A 24,222-nucleotide genomic window follows, 5' to 3' on the forward strand; every position below is an offset into this window, starting at 1 on the left:
CAGTAAGGTCACTTAATAGTCCTGCAAAGAGAAAGCAAGTTGAAAGTGGCAGAGCCCATCTTGTGCTGCTGCTGTCTTCTCTGTCTTTTTGTTCTGGATATGTAAATTTAGCCTTAAACTGCAGGTACTGATTGGAAAGAGAGTAAGCCCTCTTTATATGTCCAATTGTTGTATTACTTTTTTACACTTGACTGTATAGCCTGTTTTTAACTGTTCTGGATTGAAAGAAAATAAAAAAAGCATCAAGAGAACCACAAAAACTTTATTTTAAACCCTGTAATGATAGGGCAGTTTTGTCTTCTGCCTGTGACTACTACCTATGAAAGGTAGTGTTTATGTGAAGAAGTCCTCAGATGAAGTCAACAGGCATGAATGATAGCTTATCATCTTTTATCCTTTATTTAACACCATTTTAATTCAAGCTTGAATGTTTTACATGTAGATTTCTAGGCACCATTGTTGTGGTAACAGCTTTCCTTCTTCATTGCTGGTGTTTAAATTGGTGTCTGTCCAGCTGTATTTATGCTGTCTTGTTGACTCAGTACAGAAAGCCTCAAGGTTCAGTGCTGGTTTATTTTGTTAAAGCTGGTTGTGTTCAAAATGCTGTATTATTTCTGGGTCATAATGATGCTACCATGGTAGAGAGCTACATACTGAAAAACAAAATCCACGTGCCTAACTCATGTCTCGACTCCAGAATCAAGGCCTTTTCAGGAGGCTGAAGCAAGTTGCTCACAAATACAGACTGCTAAAAGCATCTAGTCACTCTTGGAAATGTTGACAGGCCAGGACAGAGACTTCATATGCTTGGAGTGACACTCTACTAAGGGTCTTCCTTTTCTTCCCCAGTATAAACCTTTACCCTCTTCTCAACAAAGATTCAGTTGCAGTTATGCCTAAGGCATTGTGCCAGATGTCAAGCGCCCTGAGTATATGAACTCTGCTGAAAACCAGTGGGCAACTTTTGTTAAAAACAGCTTCTTAGACATCTCTTTTTCTTACAGGATAGTGAAGGCTCCTTAAGTAGAACTTGTGGTTGTCTGGTCTTACACAAAGATGATTTTGTCTGGTCATTTGTCCAGTTTTATCTTCCTTCCGGCTGCTTATTTTCTTAACCTGCTTTATAACTTGTATCTTATTATAGCATCTTGATCTCTTGAGGAGCTCTGATTTTGTCACTGGAAAGCACTCTTGCACAATACATGGTTTTCAACTGGCAGGAAAAGGAGAATTAAAAATTTTACTATGCAGAATGATTGCAGATGGGGTCTACTTTGTCCTTGTTGATATGAGTAGCTTGAGCTGAGGCTTTTTGAAACCATTTTAGAGCAGCATTTTTCCAGGAGGTAATGCAACTGTACTGACTTAACTGATTATATATGTGTGTAGATATTCAATGTTTTTGGGCTAACAACTTGTTTTCTCTGATTGTGAGAAATATATGAAGTGAGAGTTAAGCTTTTTGTTCCACTGTTTTTAAGTCTTAATTTTCTCCCCCTGAGCAAATTGCTGTTGGGGATGTTCACTGAGACTGTTCTGGGCCTTCCTGCTGCTCGACCCTATCTTAATATCACTGGGTGGGAGCATTAGAGAAAGCATGGAGACTAAAATTTCTGTCATGTTTTGTTTTGTCCTTTATTTTTTATAAGCAAAATATACTAACTGACTAAATTTGAACTAAAAGACCCACTGTTTCATTTAATCATACAAGTCTATTTTGTCTTTCCTTCCTTTTTTTCCCCCCCTCAACTTTTTTTTTTTACGTAGCTGCAGATAGTAAGGATGAAGAAATTAAAGCACCTCCCAAGAGATCCTATCTGGGTATGTACTGTCCAAACTCACTCTGCATGAAGTTGCCTTTTGAACTACCTATTTCATGCTTTGCCACTTTTTGTAACCATTTTTAGAAACACTTGCATGATCCACTTCTATATTAAACGTTTGCATTACGTTTTTGTGACATACTAAAGCCTGGTGCATGGTTTTGTTTTAATTTTCCCTTCCTCACTCTTAACCTACATAATGGAAAACATGCTTACAGTTCTGCTTCAGAAATCAGTTTTTGAAGGCAGTTGAATTCACTCCATTGTGTGTTTCAATAATATCTTTCTCTTTTTCCTTCCCTAAGGTAGAAAAGCAAAATACTGTGTGATACAGGGATCCATATCTTCATAGTCATATTCCTCCTCTTCTAGCCCTGCCTCTGGAGGAAACAATGGAAAATACAGGAGTATCTTTCAGCATTGTTCAGAATGCTAGATAAGAAATTTCCCGCAACATCTGATGTTCAGCAAAATGCCTGCGTCTTTGTGATTTTTTTTTTTTCCGTGACTTGTTCCTCTCTTATAGAGTAGCCTCAAAATTGTTTCTTGGTAATTAGTAACGCCCTAAACTGAGAGCTTCCAATTGTTTTCAGTTTCAGAATTGGAATCTACGTTCTTTTAATTTGTCTAAGAGGAAATATTAGGTGCAAACTAGCCTTGTAGTGTTTTCAGCTCTCACTAGCTAGGGAGACAGTTTTTGTCAAGTCATGGTGGTCTTTATTTATTTTTTTTAAACTAGTTGGGGATATCATGTTAAGGTAGTTATACCAGCCGCAGACACAAAAGTTGCCCAAAGTCAACTTTTATATTGGTTTAAAATGAGTTGATGTAGAATCTCACACTGATACTTGTTATTCTCTGTTGCAATTCTCAAGCTAATAAGGGATCAATTAAAGATATACAGGGTAAAGAAAAGTATTCCTGGTGCAAAAGAGTCTCTACTTCTATATTTATCAAGTTAATTAAACTTGAGCAAGCTTTGAGAAACACAAAGAGAAGCATTAACCTGAGTACTGTCTTGAAACTGTAAGACCAAACCTGTAAGGGTTAAATAGACCCTTTCATTAATCTTCTGGACCTCTCCTTTCAGATTTAGGGGCAAAATGCATCTTAAACTGGTTTGTTGGCAGTGTTTTGCAAAGTGCCTTTTCTTTTTGTGCTTTCAAAACATTTTTTCTGGACTTCTTATGAAACTGCTTTATTTTGCTGTTTTCTAGTTTGTGGTGGTTTTCACTGGCTTGCAACACTAACCAATGGAATGTAAGCTTTAAACAATTCTATCGTTTTTGCACCTATCTTCCTGTTGTCTTTTACTGATACTCAGAAATGTTTTATTTACAGCGGCAGAGCTAGAATCAGCTGCCTCTGCTCTTAGATACAATTGAGTGGGTTATTTCAAAATGCTTCATGTGGTTAAAATTAAACAGAAAAAAGTAACTTAATGTGACCTTTTATTCATTTTTGATTTTTTTTTTTTTTGTTAAAAATTATTGCTTGGTGATTCAAGTGCTTAAAAAGGTTGATGTTTGTAGGAAAAAAAAACCTTTAATCTTAGTCTAACTGATTTAAATCTGAAACATTTGGTTAATAAATGGTGACTGAAGGTCATTTTGGAACTGCTTAGCAAAATAATGAGATGAATCGCATTATCACTAAGGAAAAGGGTAGTCTCATGCTCAGAGGTTTAATGATAGGTTGGCAAGTCTGTTCTCTGTTCAAATGGCGTAATTCTTACTGGTGCAAAGTAAGAAATGTTTTGAGATATTTGTGTATAGTATACATGCAAAAGTACGCCCAAGCGGCCGTACAAGTGGGCTATACAGTGCTTTACATCACAGCATAAGTCATAGTTTGACTGGCAGAGGGTTATTAAACTGAGTGAGCTGTGTCCTGAGGTGCTGTTTGCTACAGCTTTGGAAAGCTCACTCAGAGTAGTTAAGGGGAGTATTTGCTGTATTCTCAAGTGGTATGAGGACGTTCTCACAATGTCTTTTAATGAGTTTTAAGGAAAATTTTGTTCAAGAAGGAGAGATTGGCTTCTTCCTTTTCCCTGTTTATTTTGGTTTTCTGAAAATATTCTTCAATATGCTTTTAGACTCCAGAGATCATTGTATTACTTTCTTTTTCTTGTTACATAGTAAACATTCTGCCTATTCTTTTTGGCTGTCCACGAAAACTATTATTGTAGATGTTGAAGCATTAATTTGAGAATGTACTGTGAAAGTTAAGGACACGATTTATTTATTTTTTCTTGATGAGGTGCTTTAGAACAAATCATAGAATCATTGAATGATTTGAGATGGAAGGGTCCTCTAAAATCATCTAGTTTGTGGATAAATGTCTTAATCTGTTTCACTGAAATGAAGTAAAATAAGAGTTAGAGGTTGTCACAGAAGTAGCAAAACAGTAAACAAGACATTGCTCCAAAGATGTATTGTTTGAAACTGTTTCAAAGGGTCTCATTGACATGGCAGACGAGTCCCAAAGTGAATGTGATTTGTTTGATTTTCCAAGTAAATATTTAAACGCTTTGAAGGACGCTTCCAGTAGATGACAAGAGTGTTCCTCCCTTCTGTGAAGCTGGGTTTAAAACTTTCTGTGATGTTGAACCCTGAACCTTGCTTTTTGCCCAAACAGAAAGTTATCCAAGTAACAAGTTTTAAAGCAACAGTAATAAAATAAATGAAATGCAGATGATCTACCTGTTGCGTTAATATTTAAAATGACATTTTCTTTGGGTGAAAAATGTAAAATGTCTGTGCAGGTAAGTTCAGAGTTAGAACCTGCATAGTGTTGAAGACAAAAGAGCAATGTGAATGAAGTAGGCACAGTCATCTGCTACTCTGCTGTTTCCGCCGTGTCCTGGTTTCGTCTGGGATAAAGTTAATTTTGTTCCCAGTAGCTGGTATGGTGCTGTGTTTTGGATTTAGGATGAGAATAATGCAAATAACACACTGATGTTTTCAGTTGCTTACAGGAAGCAGTGCTTACACTCAGCCAGGGACTTTTCAGCTTCTCATGCTGCCCTGCCAGCGAGGAGGCTGGGCGTGGGTGCACAAGGAGCTGGGAGGGGACACAGCCAGGACCGCTGACCCATGTTGGCCAAAGGGATATTCCGTAATACCTGATGTCATGCTGAAAAGTAAAACTGGGGGGGTTAGCCAGGGAGCAGGTTGGCTGCTGTTTGGGGACTGGCTGGGCATCAATCAGCGGGTGGTGAGCAATTGCGCTGTACGTCAATTGCTGTGTATATTATTTTATCATAATAATAATAATTATTATTATTTTCCCTTCCATTTCCTATTAAACTGTCTTTATTTCAACCCATGAGTTTTACCATTTTTCCATTCTCTCCCCCATTCCACGTGGGGGGGGCAATGACTGGCTGTGTGGTGCTGAGCTCCCTGCTGAGTTAAACCACTACACAGTCATCGTGACAGCCCTGTAAGTAACTTACGTGTTCACCTCTTCTTTTGTCCCTTAACTTTACTCAGGGGATTGGTTGGCTCGTGATAAATTGGGAGTCGGCACACTCTGGGACGCAGCTGATACATCGCGTGCGCCGTGAAGGCTGTAAGCTTTTTTCAGTCAGCTCTCTGGCTCCCTCTGGTCGTAGTATTCAATTTGTCTGGGTCGAACAGGAGCATCCAGCTGGCAGACAAGCAGATGTGCGATGTGGTTGTCTGCGGGTGCTTACAGCGTGCTTCTCTGTCTAGGCCTCGCTAGCCTGAGCAGAGCCACAGGCGGTGGAGAAGCACAGTTTCTTTTTGCTAGTTATGTGGGCTTTGCATTGGTTTCAATGAAAGTATGTCTTTCACACCATAGTCTGTAGTTACTGAATTCCCTTTACAACTGTTGGGCAATTAAATACATAACAAAAACCCAGTTGTTGCTGGCATGCAGCTGTCACAGCCTCTGTCCCTGCATAACTGCAAATAGACACGAGGGGAGTTAAATACCTTCTTGCCAGGAGTACACATTCCCTTGTTAGACTCATGTTAAAGTGCTTTTTTTTGGTCTTTTAGGAAGGGAGTCTAGGAGAGGGGTTTGTAACAGTGTCTCTGTGTGAAACTAGGATGCTTTTTTTTTTTTTTTTTTTTTTCCTCCCCTTAAAATAGCCTTTTAGCTGTTCAGGAATACAGATCTGCTTTGCCTGGTGGAATGACATCCAGCTGCATCGGCAGTTTGGTTGTGGTTCTGCGTGTGGTAGGAACAGTTACTCCCCCCTTCTTTCTCTGCAGTAGTATTTAATCCTTTTCAGAAAACATTGAAAATGAAAATCAGAAATGGAGAGTCTAAGGATAAAGTGGCAATTTTGAACTTGTTATAAGAAAATTCTTATGTTGAAAACTGTAGAATCTTATTTAAAATATATAGTTTTGGTTACTTCTTAGTTATGTTGCAGTTGAACAAATAGACATCTAGAAAATAATTTCTCTACCCAGTTATGGGTCTGTGCTGGAGACCTAAGATACTACTTGGGCATTTCATTTGGTGTGGTTGGGGAATTAAACCTGTGAATAAAGTTTAAATTTTGCTTTGCTGTATGTATTTTAACTGGAGGAAGAAAAGCTCATAGCAACATCCAGCCACATGAGGGTGCTCTCGGGTTTCCCAGGCTTGAGCAGAGCCACTCACCTGGAACCTGTGAGGGACTGATCCTGCTTTCAGGCCTGTTGTGCTACCTGTAGAAATAGTGAATAAACAGATTTTGAAAAATCTTCTTTCGGGGTGAGATCCAGACTAATTAATTTAAGCTTACAGTTTCAAAATGAAACATCTAAATGTTCAAATGCAATCCGTTCATCTGCTGATCCTGCAGATTAGGGAACATCTGTGCAGCAAAGCTCCTGCCTCAGTTGATAGAGAGATGTGAGAAGCTTTTCCAGGTGCTTACGTCTTGAGCGTGTCACATGCCTTTACATGCTTGATCACATCTAAATCAGAACGGTTAGACTTGTTCTTTAAACAAGGGTCATGGAATAATTTGGCGTGGAAGGAACCTCTGTGGTTATCTGATACAGCTCCCTGCTTGAAGCTGGTCCAATGGGATGAGGTTGCTCAGTTTTGTCCAGGTGAGTGTTGAGTGTGTCCACAGATGGAGATTCCACAACCTTTCTGGCACCTGTGCCAGTGTGACTGTCCTTGTGATGGAAGTTTTTCTTCCATCTAACTGGAATTTTCCCTGTTGCAATGCATGTCTTCAACCTCCTGTCACCGTGTGCCTCTAAGAAGAGCCTGCCTCTGTCTTCTCTGTACTCTCATTAAATAGTGGTAGGCAGCAAGAAGCCTTGTCTTCTGGAGGCTGAAAAAAATCAGTTCTCTTAGTCTCTTCTTGTATGCCTTGTATCTCAGCCCGTTAGTCATGTTGGTGACCCACTTCTGAGCTCATTCCAGTACAGCAATGTCTGTCTTGCACCTGGGGGCACAAAACTGAACACAGCATTCCAAACAGGGGCTCGAGGGTGTTGAATAGAGAGGAGTAAACACTTCCTTCCACCTGCTGGCCACACACTTTTACTCAACTGTATAGTTCAGTATGCAATTGGCTGCCTTTGCCACAAGGGCATACCACTGACTCTTGTTCAGTTTGCCAGGCTCCCCTCCACTTTTCCCCAAGCCTCCTCTCTAGTAAGGCAGCCCCCTATAGCTGTACTGTGGCATGTTGTTATCACTACCCAGGTGTGCAGCTGCACTGAACTTCATGGTATTCCTGTCAGCTCGTATCTCTATCCCTTTGAATAGCAGTGCTACCCCCAGTCTATCAAACACTCTCCATAACTTGGTATCATTCATGAACTTCTTATCCAGGTTGCTAACAAAACATTAGGGAGTATTGGCCCTAGTATTGATTGCTTAGTAGGTTGCCTTGTAACTGATCATCAGTTGTATGTTTTTCCATTGAGAGGAAAAATTCCTAGAGCCTGGTGGCTCAAGACAATTTTCTGCACTCTTTAGTGTCCACTTACCAGTTGATATCTTGCTAATAAGCATATTGTAGGAGACTGTCAACTGCTTTGCTAAAGGCAATATAAACAATATCCAATCCTCTCTTCTTTCCCTTAAAGTCAGTCATCTCCTAACATAAGGTAATCATGTTGTTCTAATGCAGTTTGCCCTTTGTAAATCTGTGCTGTCTGTTACTAGTTGCCTTTTTGTCCTTCGTGTGCTTTGAAATGGATTGGAGGAATCATTTTCTTCCATATTTCTTCCATAATCCTCCTAGCGATAAGGTTAGGGTGACTGGCATGTTGGTTCCACAGATACTCTTTATTGTAGATGGGTGTGATTTTTATTTTCTTTTTTTCCTTTTCCTTTTTCCTACCGTTGAGAACCCATCCCAATCACCATGAACTTCCAGAGGTGACTGAAAACATCCTTGCAAAGATATAAGCCTTGCACTTTCACATCCTTAGATACTTGCCATCGGGATCCCATGACATGTATAAATCCATTGACATAAGTGCTTCCAAACTCATACCTTCATCATCTGTGGGTAATGCTTCACACACTCAACCCTGTTAGTAGGGCTCAGGAACTGTAGAGGGCAGACGTTGCCAGTGAAAGTGCATTAAAGCACAGCTATATTAATGCAAGAAAGTAGAATGTAAGTTTAAATCCAAGAGAATTAGTTGTCTAGCTTTCGTGATATCTTGCTTTGCTGCCTGTCTCATGTCTTTCAGTTCTAAGCAAAGTAGGCAGGTGAGAAGAAACCAGGATTTTCTATATGATGGCCAAGTTGACAGACACTAATCTCCCTGCAGACTTCCAAAAAATCTTCCAAGTTGAAGTACTTTTAGTTCTTAGTACAGATATGTTGGTAGCACTGTTTTTTCAGTGGTTTGTAACACAGGATGACAAGAAGTACGCTTAAAGAAGTGTTGTTACCCAACTTTGTTCAGACATAATGGATTGGCTAGACAGCTCTCTAGGGAAAAAAATCTGGCTGCAGCACACTTTTAGGGTTTTGTTATAGATCCAGGCACATCTATATTATGTAAATTTCATGTATTTCTAAAGAACACTGTCTTTGCATTTATATAAGTGATTTAGAATCAGCAGTTCAACACCTCAACAGGGTCAATTCATCAACAGTTCTGTCCTGTACAAGAGATGGGGGGATGGCTCGCACTCAATTTCTGCTGATGATTCTTGTAAATAGACTCGATATGAAAGGCAGACATGCTGTCACTCTGGAAAGCTGCTCATTTGATACATGCTCAGGACTCCTACTTCCATTTACAATTTGTCTTGGTCTGTTGGAAATAAGTCCGCCAAGATAACCATACCCCCTGCAGTATATGGAGTGGGAGTAATGGTCAAGGAGGTGACCCAAAGTCTGGTACTTAGAAGTGCTGAGCTAGGTGGCAGCTCTCACTTGGTCCCAACTGCAGTGATGTTACAGGGGGCTTGTGTGACAGTAGGATGTCTGAGCTGGCATAATGCACTTTATGAACTGAGCTATATGTGGAGCTGATGGTAAAGGACCGTACTTACTGTTGCAGTCAGCCTGATCTATTTTTTCCACTGCATTTTGTGTCCTTTACATTTTATTAACCTTCTGTCATTTAAAGTGCTCCGGGAATGTAAAATTAATAGTTTCTGCTAAGCTAGAAATAGGGAACACATTTACTAAGACTGCTTTTCAGAAGGTCTTATATATTAATAAAGATGTTAATAAGGTATTTCCTTATGCTGGATATTGAAAGGCATGTATCACTGCAGCATTGTTGCTGTTTCACGGGGGGGGAAAAAAGAAAAAATGACCTCTTCTATTTAAACCCAAGTGTCATGTTTTTAACTTGTGATGCACTACACTGACTATCCTTGAATGAAAACGATTAGGGATAACTTTATTTTACTGAAAGATTCCCACCTTCATGCCCTACGCACTCCCACTTTACAAACAGTGATTTCCCAAAGATACATTTACTAGAAAAGGATTTACAAGCCCTAGGTAGATTTTTCAAGTAAGAAAGAAGAAAAATCTTTGGTACACTCCAGTTAGCCAGTCTCCCCGGGCTGTAAGCTTTTGGGAGAAGATGCAGGAAATTCCATTTTATGCCTGAGGTCTGAAACCAGAAAACTAAGCAGTGGATTAGACTTTATCTAGATCGCTCAGGTTTGGTGAGATGAATACTGACTGTGCTCTGTGGTACTGAGGATCAGCATTGCATTGCATAAAACTCCCCCCTCTCTGTTATTGAGTTTTGCTTACTAACTATTCTTTTAAGACAATGAGTTCACAGTTGTCTTTATTAATGTTTATTTTTTGTGTTATTTTTTATGAACCTGCAGGCCCAAGGCATACTGAAGAGCAAAAGGCAAACAAGCACCCCTCTGGTACAAGTACCAAATTGTCACTTTTGATGCTGGCAAATTAACAGGTTGTCCGAAGAGCAACTTACTAATGCTGGCAAGAAGAAATTTGTTTAGGAATTATTCCTAGGCTCTGTTCCCAAATGCTGGGGAGATAGGCATCGTTAAGGAAAACAGCATAGAGCTAGGTGTTCAGTGCAATGGCTGTTTAATGGGAACACTGCAGTAGCACAGACTTGGCTGACACATAGAAGCTAATAGCTAAACTCTTGGTTTGTCGTACTTCGGATAACGTAAGAAATCTATTTCTTCTGAATTTAGTGAATTTAGAAGAAATATCTTCTTCCTATGCCTGTACTCTGTCTCATCATGACAGTCAACTTTTGAAGAAATGCAGTACATTATCATCTCCCTTCCCTCCCTCCTGGCATGATACATTTTATTGTTACATGCACCCTAAATAAATGATTTTAGAAGAGATAATTGCAGCAGATGTTAGGACAAATGGTTTAGACATGAGTATTTTTAAGAGGCATGTTTAAAAAAAAAAGTTAAAATGAATGTTAAAGTTGAGACATACAAATTAATAGCACTGTAATGTATCTGGAAAGAAGAACTTGCCCATCTCTTGCATAATGAAATAAACACAAGTTTTTGCCTGTGCTGTGACAAATTACATTTTTTTATCATGTTAGAAATACATTAGATGTTCATGTATTAGATTGCTTTTACTTGCAACTTATGTCAAACAGTTTTTGTTTAAAAACTGATTTCAATTGAACTGCAGAATAACTTATTTAAATTAAAAAAAATTGTAAATAAGCTACAGTATATTGCATGTTTATTTTGTGGGAACATACTTTTTAAAAAAATATTGTATTTTTTTTAAAATCTATTTTTGATAAATTTTCAGTAAAATTCATTTGCTCATCTTTTTTCTTATCTCATTCTTTTAACTCTCAGTCATTCTTCAAAGACAGAGAGGGAAGCATGTGTTCATTCAGTTCCCAATCATTGTTTCCCATTATTTGAATAAATAAGGTATTTTTATGGAAAAATCTTAAAAAAAATAAAATAATTGTTCTTGCAGAAGCAAACAAAGCTTTCTGAGGTCTGGTTCCAGTGAAATAGTTGGTAATTATTTAGATTTAGTATTTGACTCTTTAAACCTATGCAGTAGATGCACAGTGATTTAATTAATATAATAGATTGGTAATCACAGGCCTCAGTTAATGTTTGTAATCATATTTTTAATTTTTAGATAGTTCTGTTCTTCAGAGTAAATGTTATAAATGTTAAAATTTCATTTTATCTTGTTACTAGAATGATTATATACACTCTGTCTGTGTGAGGAGATGACAATGCTGAGTGAGGTTGGGGAAGAAAGAATGTAACCTAGCTGTTCCTGAGAAGGTGCATCCTGTATCCTCTTGAATCAGTAACAGATGAGGTAGCTTTTTTTTCTGCAAATCATGAATTTATGGTGAGAGTCAGAGCATACGCAGTCTCCATTCAAATGCTTTCATGGCTAGTAATAAGCATGTTTTACTCCTTGTGGAGGAAAGCATACCACCAGTAATTCTGAAGTTCTTCATGTCTCCTTTCATATGCATTTGTTATGTGCCCTAATTTCTCTTTGCTCTGCTCTGTGATCAGTATGCGTTACACATATTGCATCAGGATCCTACGTTCCCTCCCATGGGAAGGGGAAAAATCCAAAACCCAGAATTCAGTTCTGACAGATTTATTTTTACTTGCATTGTAGATTAAAAAAAAAAAAAAGGGGGGGGGGGTCTTGTTCAACCTGGATGGATTCCTTGGAGGCGTAGGAACTAGAGAAATGAAGACAGATCCTGATTATTTCAGGGAAACATTTTTTATTTTTAATAGCTGCTTAAAGCTGTCTTTTTTACTATTACTTATTGCAGCTCAAAAGCCTGATGAGAGCTTTGGAGATTAAACATTTTAAATATTCAAAATATCTCTTTCTTCAATGAAGATTTATGAGTTTTAGGATTTTTTTCCCCCCATCAGAATCAGGACCAATGTAGCTGTTTCTAAACTAGAAAGACTGCTTTGTTTTTATACACACTAGCCTTTGTGGGTTTCCTGCCCTCTGTGGGTTACTTATTTACACCTACAACCCCCACCTACCCCACTTTTAAAACCTGAAGAAAAAGGATTTTCTCCTTATCTCCAATTTTTATAGCCTTTGGAAAACAAAACCAAAAACTGTTGCTGTTTTTGGAAATTCTCTACTTTCTTTCACACTTTTTTTTTTGGTCCATTTATACAAACCAGCAAAACTTGGAATGACTCCTCGCCTACTCTGAAGTTTTAAATTGCTGTGCTTTCTTTAGTCTTTTCACCCTTTGGCATGTAAAAAATCAAAGCAGTTATTTCATAAAATTTAATTTGCTTTAAATTCCTTACTTTGTCTTCAGAGACACTATTTACTCTCTTATGCCTTACTTCTCACTCCCTGTTGGGAGTGGGATGTAGTAGAACATGTAACTGTACACTGAGGGAAAATAGCAAACTTAATATCAAAATGGCTTAAGATAATCTTTATCTACGAGTTCCTTGTTAAATTTCTGTGTGCAGTGGCTGTCAAAGAACAGCCTTTGACAGCCACTGCACACAGAAATTTAACAAGGAACTTGTGGGTAAGACTGTTGTTCAGCAGTTAATTATTTATGGTTCATCAGCTGTCATTTCTGCATCCCCTGCACTCCTGAGTAAGGGATGTGTAAAGGACGTGGCAAAGGAAGGCAAATTACTGCATCGCTTGGTCAGGAGAACAAGGACTGTAACCTGTGGTGACAGAGTCATCTAACTGGTAGACACTGACAGCGTACTGTCTTCTGTTTGCTTTGGATTTTTTGTTGTTGTCATTTTAAAAACTAATTATATTTATAATGGGGCATAACAGCCAAAGACTTTTGCCTCCAGCAGTGGCTGAGTGCCAAACCGTTTGGCAGCAATGCCTGCCTAAGATAGTCCTGATCCTCCTCCTCCCCTCCTGATACTCACTCCCCCTCCTGCTTATCCCAACCTCCTTGCTCCCACTTTCTTGCTCTCGCAGTGGTACTGAGAAAACTGTTCCTGGGATTACATTTCGAACCAAATAAAGAACAGATCTGGCTGATGATGTAGGCTTTTTTTTTTTAATTTTAAAAAAAGTCCACATTCTTCATCTTCAATAAGAACTAGTTGCTTCAGGAAACTAAACAGTTGTCTTGTTGCAGCTTGAGGGGGATGAGAGGGGCTTAAACTTCTGCTTGGAAATGTGAACAGTTTGTGAGTGCATTACCTGCATTGCAACCAAACTCACCTTAAATCTACTATTGCTACCTTTCTTTCCAGATCTTGAAGACAATTGACTAATGGAACGTTAAACTGTAGACACAAGGCGTTCAGAAACCCTGTGGTATTCAAAAATGCATCTTGCTTAACAATCACTGCTCCTGTCAAAGCAGGGATTTATCTGTGGTCAAACTAAACAGCTGGGAAGTTGAAGGGGAAATTCTGTTTCAGGGTAGCTCTGTTTCACTTGGCTCCTCCAGTTACAAGTGCTGTAATCAGTAAAGCAGTCTGCAGGCACTCAAGTGAAACTCTGTATGGGTCTCCCTCCCTATAAATTCTTCCTGCTAATGTAATGAAGTCATTTGTATGGAAATTTCTCCTGTTTGGTCACCGTATACAGTAATTTAGATCTCTGGAGACATGTGGTAAATAGAATAAGTTTTGGTTTAAAGGTTGTAAGAGAACACTGCAGGCTATGTAGGTTCTGGAAAACTTACCACTGCCAGAAGGCCCTTTTTTTCCTTTCCTTAAAAAATCATATGGAATAAAATTATTTCCAACTTCATCTACCTGAAAAGCATTTTTTTTTCAAAATGGATGATTTTCCATCATTAGTACTAAAAGTGCTGGCATGCTTACCTGATGTTTATGCTAGCAAATGAGAAATTATATTTGAGATTTTTCTGCTAGTGCTGCCCAGAAATTTGTGAATTGATTGTTGGGGATAAAGGTTGTCACTGGTGGATGATCACATGTTCACAAACCACACGCATAAATGATTTCAAGGAATTGTTTGATCGCAGTTGCTTATCTGTAAAGGGTAGGATTTATGCTGAGACAAGATGCTTTCTGACCTGAATAGGTCTAGTGACTGGGTGGTCCCTTAGGATGTAGAAAAACCTGTGCTGAAGGTCCTTATTTCAAACCAGAGAGGGTAAAAATTTGAATCTATTTCCCAAATCCCTCCATCTGAGGATTCTGAGGTGTTAAACTACTGATACCGAAAATGGGTCATTCTGAGGTTAATTTAGGCAATTGCCAGGAGATGTTTAGCAGGCCACATGACATACTTTAGCAAAGGAGGCAGCTGCACAATGCATTACTTTGTTTGGGTACTAAATTAGTAGGGCCAGTTTGGGGGTTAGAATTTGTCTTGCCTGGTGGTGGGTTACCTAGGAAAAGGACTAAACTTTCAAAGAAAGATCCTAAATGAAGAGAGGAGTTTATATTTTTAGGAAGACTGTTTAGCTTTGTGTTGTATACACGCTTGCAAATGCATGGCTGACTTCAGTTTCTGAAAAAAATAAAAATAAAATCACACAAAATGCTTTCTTTCTGCGGTGTCTTCATAACAGAGAAAATAGGGCCTCAGGTACATCAGCTCAGGATTAATTAAAAGTAAGAGAGATCATTTCTCTTTATGCAAGTAGGTGGCTATTTAGTGTTTTCCCCAGAGACATACAGTTCAAAAGGGGGGTGTGTTGCTGTCTGACAGTCACTTCCAGAGTTTCTGGGGGTAACTTGCTGTATGATATGTGCAACCTGGCATCGTAATCTCTGGCACTGTGGTACCTGAGACAGCCTGCATCTAGGCTAATGAACAGCTTGTTTTGTAATATTTAGAAGAATTTTTATTCATCCCTGTAAGTCTAATTGTAGTCTTGGAATGGACTATGACGAGTACACATTGTTTCTAGCACTGTAGTAGGCTTGATATCTTTTGAGAATTAGACTTTGCTAATTAGACACTAAATTAGCTTTGGTACTATTCAAAATAAATTAAACTGTTTCCAATAGAGTATAACTCTAGCTACAAGAACTTGGAGCCAAGGCAGCCTGCTCTGCAGTACTTAACCGATTGCCTGTTAGAAAGAAGTCTTTTGTCTGGGGACGTTTGTGTACTGCCTGATAGGGCTGTGGGTGATCACTTAGAAAAACCATGCTGAGGATAGTGTAAAATGCTGTTGAAATGGTTGTAAAAATAGTAACTTGGTGCTATACGTTCTTGCTGTGACATCCGCATCATCCATGTGTAGCTAGCTGATTAAAAAAGAAGCTGATTTCTATAGTTAGCATAGTATCTAGCCAAAAGAAGAATTTAGCTCTAATCTGCTGCCTCCATCATTAATGTCATTTGGAGTGAAGGCCTGACTTCAGGGCTGTCCTTGTGGGCAAAGGGTTGGGGATTTATTTGTTTAGTTTGACTTACTGTGATTCTGTGGTACTTTGGGATTTGTGATGCTCTTGGCAGGAGGTGAGCAGGATCAGGGATGTTTGCCTACTGTAGTCATCAAAATTCCTTCTTCTGGGTTGCTCCCTGGGCTTGCCATTCCTCTTCTTCCCTTGCTGCTCCTTGAGAGATGCTCCTCCTGAAGTCCAAGCTAGCTCTGTCTCATGTGGTTTATAAAGCTGTTCATGCTGCTTTCACTCCAGCTTTCAAATGCATGGTTTGTTTTCCATAGCGCTAATTCCTTTGGGTCACAGCTACCACATTTCAGTGGCTTTCCTAGCTCCATTATCTGCCTAATTATTAAGCTGTTCTCCTTCATCAGTCATCTTGTAGGTCAGATAATAGCTGCTTTTTCCAGCAGTTGAGATGATCTCATAGAGACAGTGAGTAAGAAGAATGGTCAGTGCATTGGAGTAGAAAGAGAGCGCCTTTTTCTGCTCTGAACAGGCCAAAGTAGCAGTATCGTGGTAGATAATTTCTGTGTTAACGTTACTGAGAAGGCCAATCTTCGCAGAGGAAATGCAGTCCTATTTTTCCTGTTCATTTTGGTATATCTAGGATAAATTTAAGTGCCTTGCCCTAGTAGCAATGTTGGTATGTATCTGTAGTACTGGGTCTCTCTTTTTTCTTCTAATTGGACTGACCTGCTGTAGGAGTACAGACTTGGTGTTTTCTCTCACCTGGAATTGGGGGGAAAAGAGGGTTTGGATGCATATGCTTCACAAGGTAACTTGGTAGGGTGTTGCAAGAATACCCTCTGCAAGATTGTCTTGAAAACATCTGCCATCTGTATTAAAACAAAAAGTCTTTCTTCTCCTCTGCTTGCTTCATAATTTTGCTTTCTCTTCAATGCTTATAAAATTAGCAGTAGTGCCATGAGGAATACAGATGTATGTATGTGGGTGCAAGTGTATGTATGTGTATATATAAAAACACACATGAAAATTTAAACAGAGGCTGGTTGTTGGGCACCATAAGTGATGTAAATAATTTTGCATCTTTTTGTAAAAACAGCATAAAATGCTGAAGATGAGTTAAATGTAGTTTCAGGGACTTGTTTTTTTTAATTTAATTTTGTGGGTTTATATAACTGCATTTTTCTCTAGAATGCTTTTTCTTCTTTTTAGTGTGAGCCTCCCATAAACTGAAGCTTGTGTACAAAGCAAATTACACTGTTAGCACAGCAAAGGCTGTCTGTCAGCTGCCCAGGAGGTGCCCAGGGAAAGAGTATTTTGGTTTGGGTTTTCATTCTTAGGTTGTCTTATGTATTGTTAGCAGCAGGGGGTGAAATTTTCAGACTAAGTGTAACTTTTAAATTGCTGTTCCTTAAGGTTCACAGAATAGTCAATAAAGCTGTTACTGCTAATTATCTCTGGTAAAGACCAGTGTGCTAAGTGGTATTCAAAGGTTTCCCTTAAGCCAAAGACCATAAAATAAGGAAAAGAGCAAAATAATGGGAAAGGTGGGGTGTTGCAAAATAGAGTGTGGGTTGTGCGACTTTTTAATATATACCAGTTCATTTGCGTGTTTGTTATTGTTGTTGTTTTTAAGTAACTAATGTGTTTCTTAACCTTGCAATTATTAATTTCCTTTGGTGAGGTGGTGGAGTGGACCTTAGAGAAACTGGAGGAGGACAGCAGAACAATTGCTGATGCTTAGAGCTGTGCTGAGGAACTGTATGGAATATGAGTGTAAAACTCTGAGGTGGGGACAGTGCTGGAAAAAAAATAAGGAAGATATCACCCCACTCCTGTATAGTTTTGTTGAGAAGGAGGAAGAAGAGTGGGTGACAACCTCATAGTGGGGAAGAAATGAACTTGATGTGACAAAGCAGAGAGCTAGTATAAGAGACTATAAAAGCTGATGACAACACATAAAATGAGGCAAAGAAAAATAAGACAAGTATGCACCTTCAAAGGATATCAAAAATGGATTTCATTAAATGACAAAAATTTGTTTTGTATAGGCTGGGTTGATATTTTCAGAAGGTTTAGGACTTTCTGCATTATTTTGCTTCCATCCTAGAAGTGCTAGAGAAGAAGAAGAGACGGTGTTTACTACCAAGTGTGAAGGCCAGATAGCAAGAATTTGTAGGACAGGAGCATTGTAGGATAGATACGGGGAGATGCTTGTGTATTGTGGTAGCAGGGCTGTCAGATACTTAAGAGTAAACAGACGCAGAAATTCCTAGGTCACAAGCCTGAAGGAATGGTGATACAGAGGGTGTTGATAGTAGCATCTTCATCTGTGCAAGATGAAGGATTCCTTAATTTTTTTTTTAAAGGAGAGGTGTTTGGATCAGAGCCAGAAGTTCTTGGTGCTAAACTCTCATTTCTTCTCTTGTACCCTGAGTGAAACATAGCAAGTGCCTCTTCAGTCCCCGAAAGTGTAAAAGAAATTCTGGCTTCACACAGCATGTTGCAGGTTTCCATCACTTTCTCAAAAAAATGAAGAAAAAAATCCTAAATGTACCAGTACTCACTGTATGTCTCTTACGCTGCTTCCTTTCTTCTTGCTGAAAGAAAAGAAGTGTCTAGCTGGATGCATTGCTGATGAGTATGAGAGAATTGGTTATGGATCACCTAGGAAGAGTCATGCAAAGCCTTCGAGCTCTTGTAACCCCAATTATTTCTTGGGTGCCCAATACTCAGGCATTTCAGAATGGGGGATTGGAGAAACCTGCCTGCTGACTGGGGAGCTGTTGAGAATGAACAAGATGGGAAGTACATCTAAATGTCCTATCTTGAGTAATGCCAACCACGGCTATTCTCAATAGTATATCTGCCTGCTTAACATTTTTCATATCTAACCTGCAATATGCCTCTCAAAGGAGTATTTTAATCTCATCTTTCTTCACCCTCAACCTGTGTAGACTTTTCTGCAGCTGCCTTTCCCCTCAGCATCAATAGGATTTTCAAACATAAAGAGGAGGAGGGGGAGCTAGTGAGAGGAGTGGACAGTGCAAACCGCGCTTTCCTATTTCAGGGAATAGAAAGGTATGCATCTGGGCTTAACTAGGACAGATTTAGAGATGCTTGTTGGAAATAAATTGTGCTGCAGTGGAATTTCCTGTTTCATCCTTTTAAAGAAAAAGGGTGGTGTTTGCAGGGGGCAGAAGAGCCAGTATTTTCTTTATCATTCGTGATTTTCTTCAGATGTAAATATTTTCAATAATAATCTATAACCTTGGTTATAAACTAGAAATTTACTCATAAATTTCAGAAACTAGAATTTGCTTATAACTTAATATAGCAAAATGGACACTATATAGCATCATGATAGTTTGGGGCAAAAGATTAAACAAAAGAATCTCAGTCTCTTTCCTTGTTTAGTAATTAATTGCTTCAGCTGAAGTCCTGTTTCACACAACGGTTTTCTCATCTGTGTGTGTTATTATAATAGAAATAATACTTAATGTTTTCAGATAAAGGATGATGGCTAAATTACTGCCATTACCAGATTTCCTGTCTGCCTAATACTGGGTTCAGAGATGTATTTACGTGAATGGAAATGAACTTCAGTGTAGCAATACTGAAAAGGCACACGAGCAGCTGACAAAGTAGGAGGTAATCGTGTTCAAGTGCTTGCACGAGGCCATGGATCTTGTAGCTGGCCTCACGGTAGCTGTATGAACATTGACTTCTTTTGTTTCACGAAGTTCTAAACCTTCTGCACCTCCTTGGAGATTTGCTTTGTTCATTTCTGTTATGACAATGATTTAGGGAAGTAAAAATTTGGTGTACAGTGATGGTTATCTTAAAAAGGGTCTTTGAGCATGTGGAGAATGCAGGAGGAAAAACACAATGTATGCAGAGCAACTGTGGCAGCTGTGTGAGGATTTAGTAAGTGAGGGGCCAAGGGTCCTGACGCTGTGCAAGCAAGATCCAAACTAAGCTGTCGAGTCCATGATTCGAGGTGTAACAACTATATGGCCAGCTTGAGAGCCAAGAGGGCCTCTTCTAGGGCTGGAGGAGTGTGGCTGATGTGCTCTTGTCTATGGCTGCCACTGGTTACTAATTTTCTGGTAGTGGTCTGAGTCAGTTATCTGTTGAACACTGTATAAAGTTGAATGACCCGTGCTGGAAAGTAAATGCAGGTTTTCCACCCAATGTGTTTGAATGTAAGAGGTCTGAATTATAATAAAACAATTGCCTCTTTAAGGGATGAAAGCCAATGCTTGAGTTGTCTGTAAAACAGACAAACAAACAAAACAACGAAAGTCTCTTTGAGAACATCTCAGAACCGGGGTTTAAAGAAATAATCTGGTGAAAGTAGCTATTATGTCTTAATCCAAAGTCATTAGTAGCTCTCCTCTTCTAGAATGGAGGTTGCTTTTTAAAATGATCCGTAACCTTGCCACATTTTCTCTCTGTACACTTTCTTCTGCTGTTCGTTATTCTGTCCCCATTGTACACCCAAATGTCTCTGTCCCAGAGAATCTCTCGCTATTTTAACAGTTGCATAGTGTCAGGTCTCTTGTTGGGTCAGGCCATTTGCTTGGTATTGCTCAAGAAGCTGAGTGCATAGTGGGAAAATTAGAGTGATTTTACTCTGTTCTCCCTCTTGCTAATTAGTATTAAAATAAGGATAGCATAGGATGGAATAGTTCAGTTGGAAGGGGTTTACAGTGCTCATTGATTCCAACTGCCTGACGGCTTCAGGGCTAGCCAAAAGTTAAGCCATATTAATGAGGACATTGTCCAAACATCTTTTGAACACTGACAGGCATGGGGCATCAACCACCACGCTGGGAAACCTGTTCCAGAGTTTAACCACTCTCGTGATAAAGAAATTTTTCCTAATGCCCAGGCTGAACCTCCCCTGGCATAGCTGTGTGCCATTCCCATGTGGCCTTTCATTGATTACCAGGGGGAGGAGATGGGCACCTCCCTCTCCACTTCCCCTCCTCAGGAAGTCGTAAAGAGCAATGTGTTTGCCTCTCAGCCTCCTTTTCTCCAAACTCGAGAAACCAAATGTCCTCAGCCTCTCCTCACAGGACATGCCTTCCAGCCCTTTTACCAGCTTTGTTGCCATCCTCTGGATGCTTTCAAGTACCTTAACGTTCACTTCATATTGTGGAGCCCAGAACTGTACACAGTATTCAAGGCGAGGCCACGCCACCACTAAATACAGTGGGACAATCACCTCTTTTGGCCAGCTGGCTATGCTGTGCTTAATGTGGTAAAGTAAAATGAATAATGTATTTCCTGCCTTGGTGGCTATGGCTGTCCTGTTATGTCCTTTTTCTTCTGCTTTCTGTTTTGTTCTCCCTTCACCTCCACAAAGGAAAGCCTTCACAGAGCTCCAGAAGTGCGTGTGTGATGCTTGCATGCTGGGTTGGCTGTGCCAGCACTAGCACTACCTTTTATTTAGTCTTATGTCCCTGCAAGTGAACTCTGAGGCCGAGGAGCCACTGCCATAAACTACTGAAGGTCAACATTACGTTGACAGTGGCTCTGCCAGTGTAATGTAATGATTATTTAATGCAGTGTAGTTCATGTAGGTGATGGCTGACGTACAAAAATGTGTTATGGTACAGGTTGGGTATGGCTTCTGGCTGCTTTTGCCTTCTTCTTTGTATGGCAAAGAAAGGATTTAACTGGGTGCAGTAGCTGTCTTGAGGCATGGTTTTGCCGAGTACTAAAAAAGGGAGACTAGTTAATAAAGAGCGTCCACCAGACTAACAGCTTTTTTAACTTAAAGTGCTCTTAGAAAGGAAGACACGAACAGCAGCTGCAAATGAACAGTTATTTCAGAACTTTTATTATTGGAAATTAAGCTGTTGTTTTTCTATACTGTCAGTGACTATGGGTTTGTATATTTTATTATTCATCAATAAAATAAATTTGTATCTTCCAGTGGTACGTTGTTCATGTAAGCAAATATCACACTCGGTTTGTTCTTTGTCTTATTTTTTCTTGAGAGAGAGCATTGTGTTTTGTGGCATAGTGTTCTCATAGGTGTAAAAATGAATGTAAACCCTACACTCACTTGTGCTGGCAAAGTACAAATGTGAAAAAGTACATTTTGCCCTTGGAGAGGAAAGTGGTGATGTCTGTGGGAGGTCTTGTTCCAGGTTGGATTCTCTTCACAGTTTTGCATCTTCCTCAGTAAACCTGTACTGCCTGTGCATCACAGCTTGCCCTTTGTGGCAGGCAGCAGTACCACACCAGGGTACAGAGATGTAGACTTCGAGTGACCTTCTATCAGCCTGGATTCAGGCAATTTGAAGCTAAAGATAATGGTACTAAATGAAAGCACGCTTGCATTGATGTGCTTGGGACCCATGCTTGGTATTGTGAAGTTTTTTTGTGGAGCACTTCCTATGCCAACTCTGTCAGATTCATCTCCAGAGTTTATGTTTCATACCTGAAGGTCAAAGGTTTGTCTTAAAAAAAAAATCATTTTTGTGAAGTAATATTTAAATTAAAAATAAAGATTTTGCAAATCTTTGTTTTATTGTTTCCTTATTGAACACCCCCACCAAAAAACGTTTTGCAGATCAAGTTTTCTATTTTTTGTTTTTCATTTTATTTTTTCTATTTATATATATGTATTGATTTTTTATTTATTTATCTATTTATTTATTTATTTTAAAATCCCTTTCCTCTTATTTCTGCTTCTCCCCATCCCCAAAGGCTGACAGTGTCTTGCTTGTGCTTATCGGTTCTCAATTCCTGTTCTGTTGCAGATTTTGACTTGAACTATTTTTGGCATTGGAGCAAGTTTACAGACTACGTGCAGTGTGTCCTGACCTTCACTGGTGTCACTGGTTACATCACTTACCTCTGGCTTGACTCATCTCTGTTCGTGGAAACACTGGGCTTCCTTGCAGTGTTCACCGAGGCTATGTTAGGTGTTCCCCAGCTCTACCGTAACTACCAGAATAGGTCTACAGAAGGAATGAGGTATGGTGTTTGTCTTAAATAAAACAAGTAAGTGTGTGCATGTGTGTGTAGGCAAACTTTTGTATTGTGTGGGTATAATACTTTCTGTGTGGGGCGACATCATCTTTTTAAATTTTGCTTGAAAATACAGCAGTTGTTGGAGTAGGTCCTCTGTCAGCACAGGCTGGTGCTGCACTGCTGAAGGCAGTGAGACCTCATTTACACCTCTGAGGTCAGACCCGTTGTTCAAGTCCAGCTGGGCAGTTCAAAGGTGGAATGCGTTTTATTAAAATAAATGTGTAAAACTACTGCTTTTGCCATTAGCAACATATTGTGGTTCAACTCAAGCTGTGCCACGCTTCTGATTAGGAATGGACTAAAGAGAAGGTATTTTGAGTCTGCAGCTTGTGACTGTCAAGAGTAACTCACATATTTGCTCATCACTTTTTCTCACAAATGTATTCATCACTTTTATGTAATAAATTATTAGTGTATTTAAAAATACTGATATTTGAAAAAGCTCAAACATGAGAAGTTTACAGTCATGTAAACAAGTGTGGGATGGAAAATTTTCATCTTGTGCCCACTGTTGAGGCATTAAACTAGATTACTGTTTCATACTGTTTATTGGATATGTCAGTGTTAACACGAAGGTTTCCAAATTGCAAAGGCAACTTGTAAAACCTTTAAGAGAGGAAAGATTCACTGTGGTGCATCAGTGCACAGGTCTGTAGAAACAGTTCAGCAGCAAATTCAATTGACTAAGTGCTTTGGTCATTTGTGATTGACTTCTCCTTCACTGTTTTGAAATACTTTCTCTTTCATTGATTTTAAGCTTGCTAGCCTAATTTTTACTTCAGTCACAACAAATAACCACGCCTCACCTCTCTCAGCTCAAAGTAATTATGTCCTTTGTGTGTTGATATTGTTTCCCTTGCTTGTTTGGCTTGGAAACACTTATGTTAGCTACTTAAGTTCTTTTCCAGCTTGAAATGTTTTTGAGGGAATGTTTAGAAATCTGCTTTGATGCTCAAGGCATTTTTTGAATGGGAGTCCATTTGGCACAGAGTCAGGATTTTCTTCCAAAATATTTGATTATTTTGCATGCACACAATGCCTTGGAATTGTCTGTACCCATGATACCCAGATGACCATTTACCTGCTAGACCTTGTTTATACGCTGGTTTGATTTTTCCTTGTATGTTTTTTATCTATGAGTTGTAATGACATAATGCCATATTATAATAGCTGCTGCCAGGTAGTGTTTCGCTTTTCCTTAGTTCCTCTCTGGAGATCTGAGCTTTAGTTTTCCAGTCTCCTGTATATGCTATTTCGTAAAAGGAGGAAAAAAATCTTTGTGTTCCCATGTAAAGCATTAAGCAAAGAATTGCAGAATTCTCATCTAAAACTGCTTCAGAGAAGAGTGCTATTTTTAGTCAAGAGAAAACAGCATAAAAGCTCTCATTCCCTTGCCATCAAACAGAACTAGGTCCAAAGGTAGCCACCCTCCTTATCAGCTGTGCCAATGGGTTTCCCCTGGGTTCTACTCCCAAAGCAGTACTTTGCATGACATCGGACACTGATGGGCCTGGGTACTGATGAGACTGTATACCACTTAGTGTACATGTACTTATGTTCGTGCCAATGCAGATGTTCA

The 24,222-nt window shown here is 39.2% G+C and overlaps 1 protein-coding gene across 3 annotated transcripts in view; it reads left to right on the forward strand.

Annotated features, from left to right (window-relative positions):
• Positions 1-24,222, forward strand: part of SLC66A2 (solute carrier family 66 member 2) — a 54,282-nt gene that overhangs the window by 12,148 nt on the left and 17,912 nt on the right. For 2 of the 3 annotated variants that reach the window (XM_040547668.1, XM_040547667.1), the window contains one exon: positions 22,370-22,586. In XM_040547668.1, coding sequence (XP_040403602.1) covers positions 22,370-22,586 — 217 coding nt within the window. Of the gene's footprint in view, positions 1-1,767; positions 1,822-22,369; positions 22,587-24,222 lie in introns of all 3 variants that reach the window. The other variant, XM_040547666.1, reaches the window with a different exon arrangement.

The sequence above is a fragment of the Cygnus olor genome, chromosome 2, assembly GCF_009769625.2.
Source record: "Cygnus olor isolate bCygOlo1 chromosome 2, bCygOlo1.pri.v2, whole genome shotgun sequence".
Lineage (NCBI taxonomy): Eukaryota > Metazoa > Chordata > Aves > Anseriformes > Anatidae > Cygnus > Cygnus olor.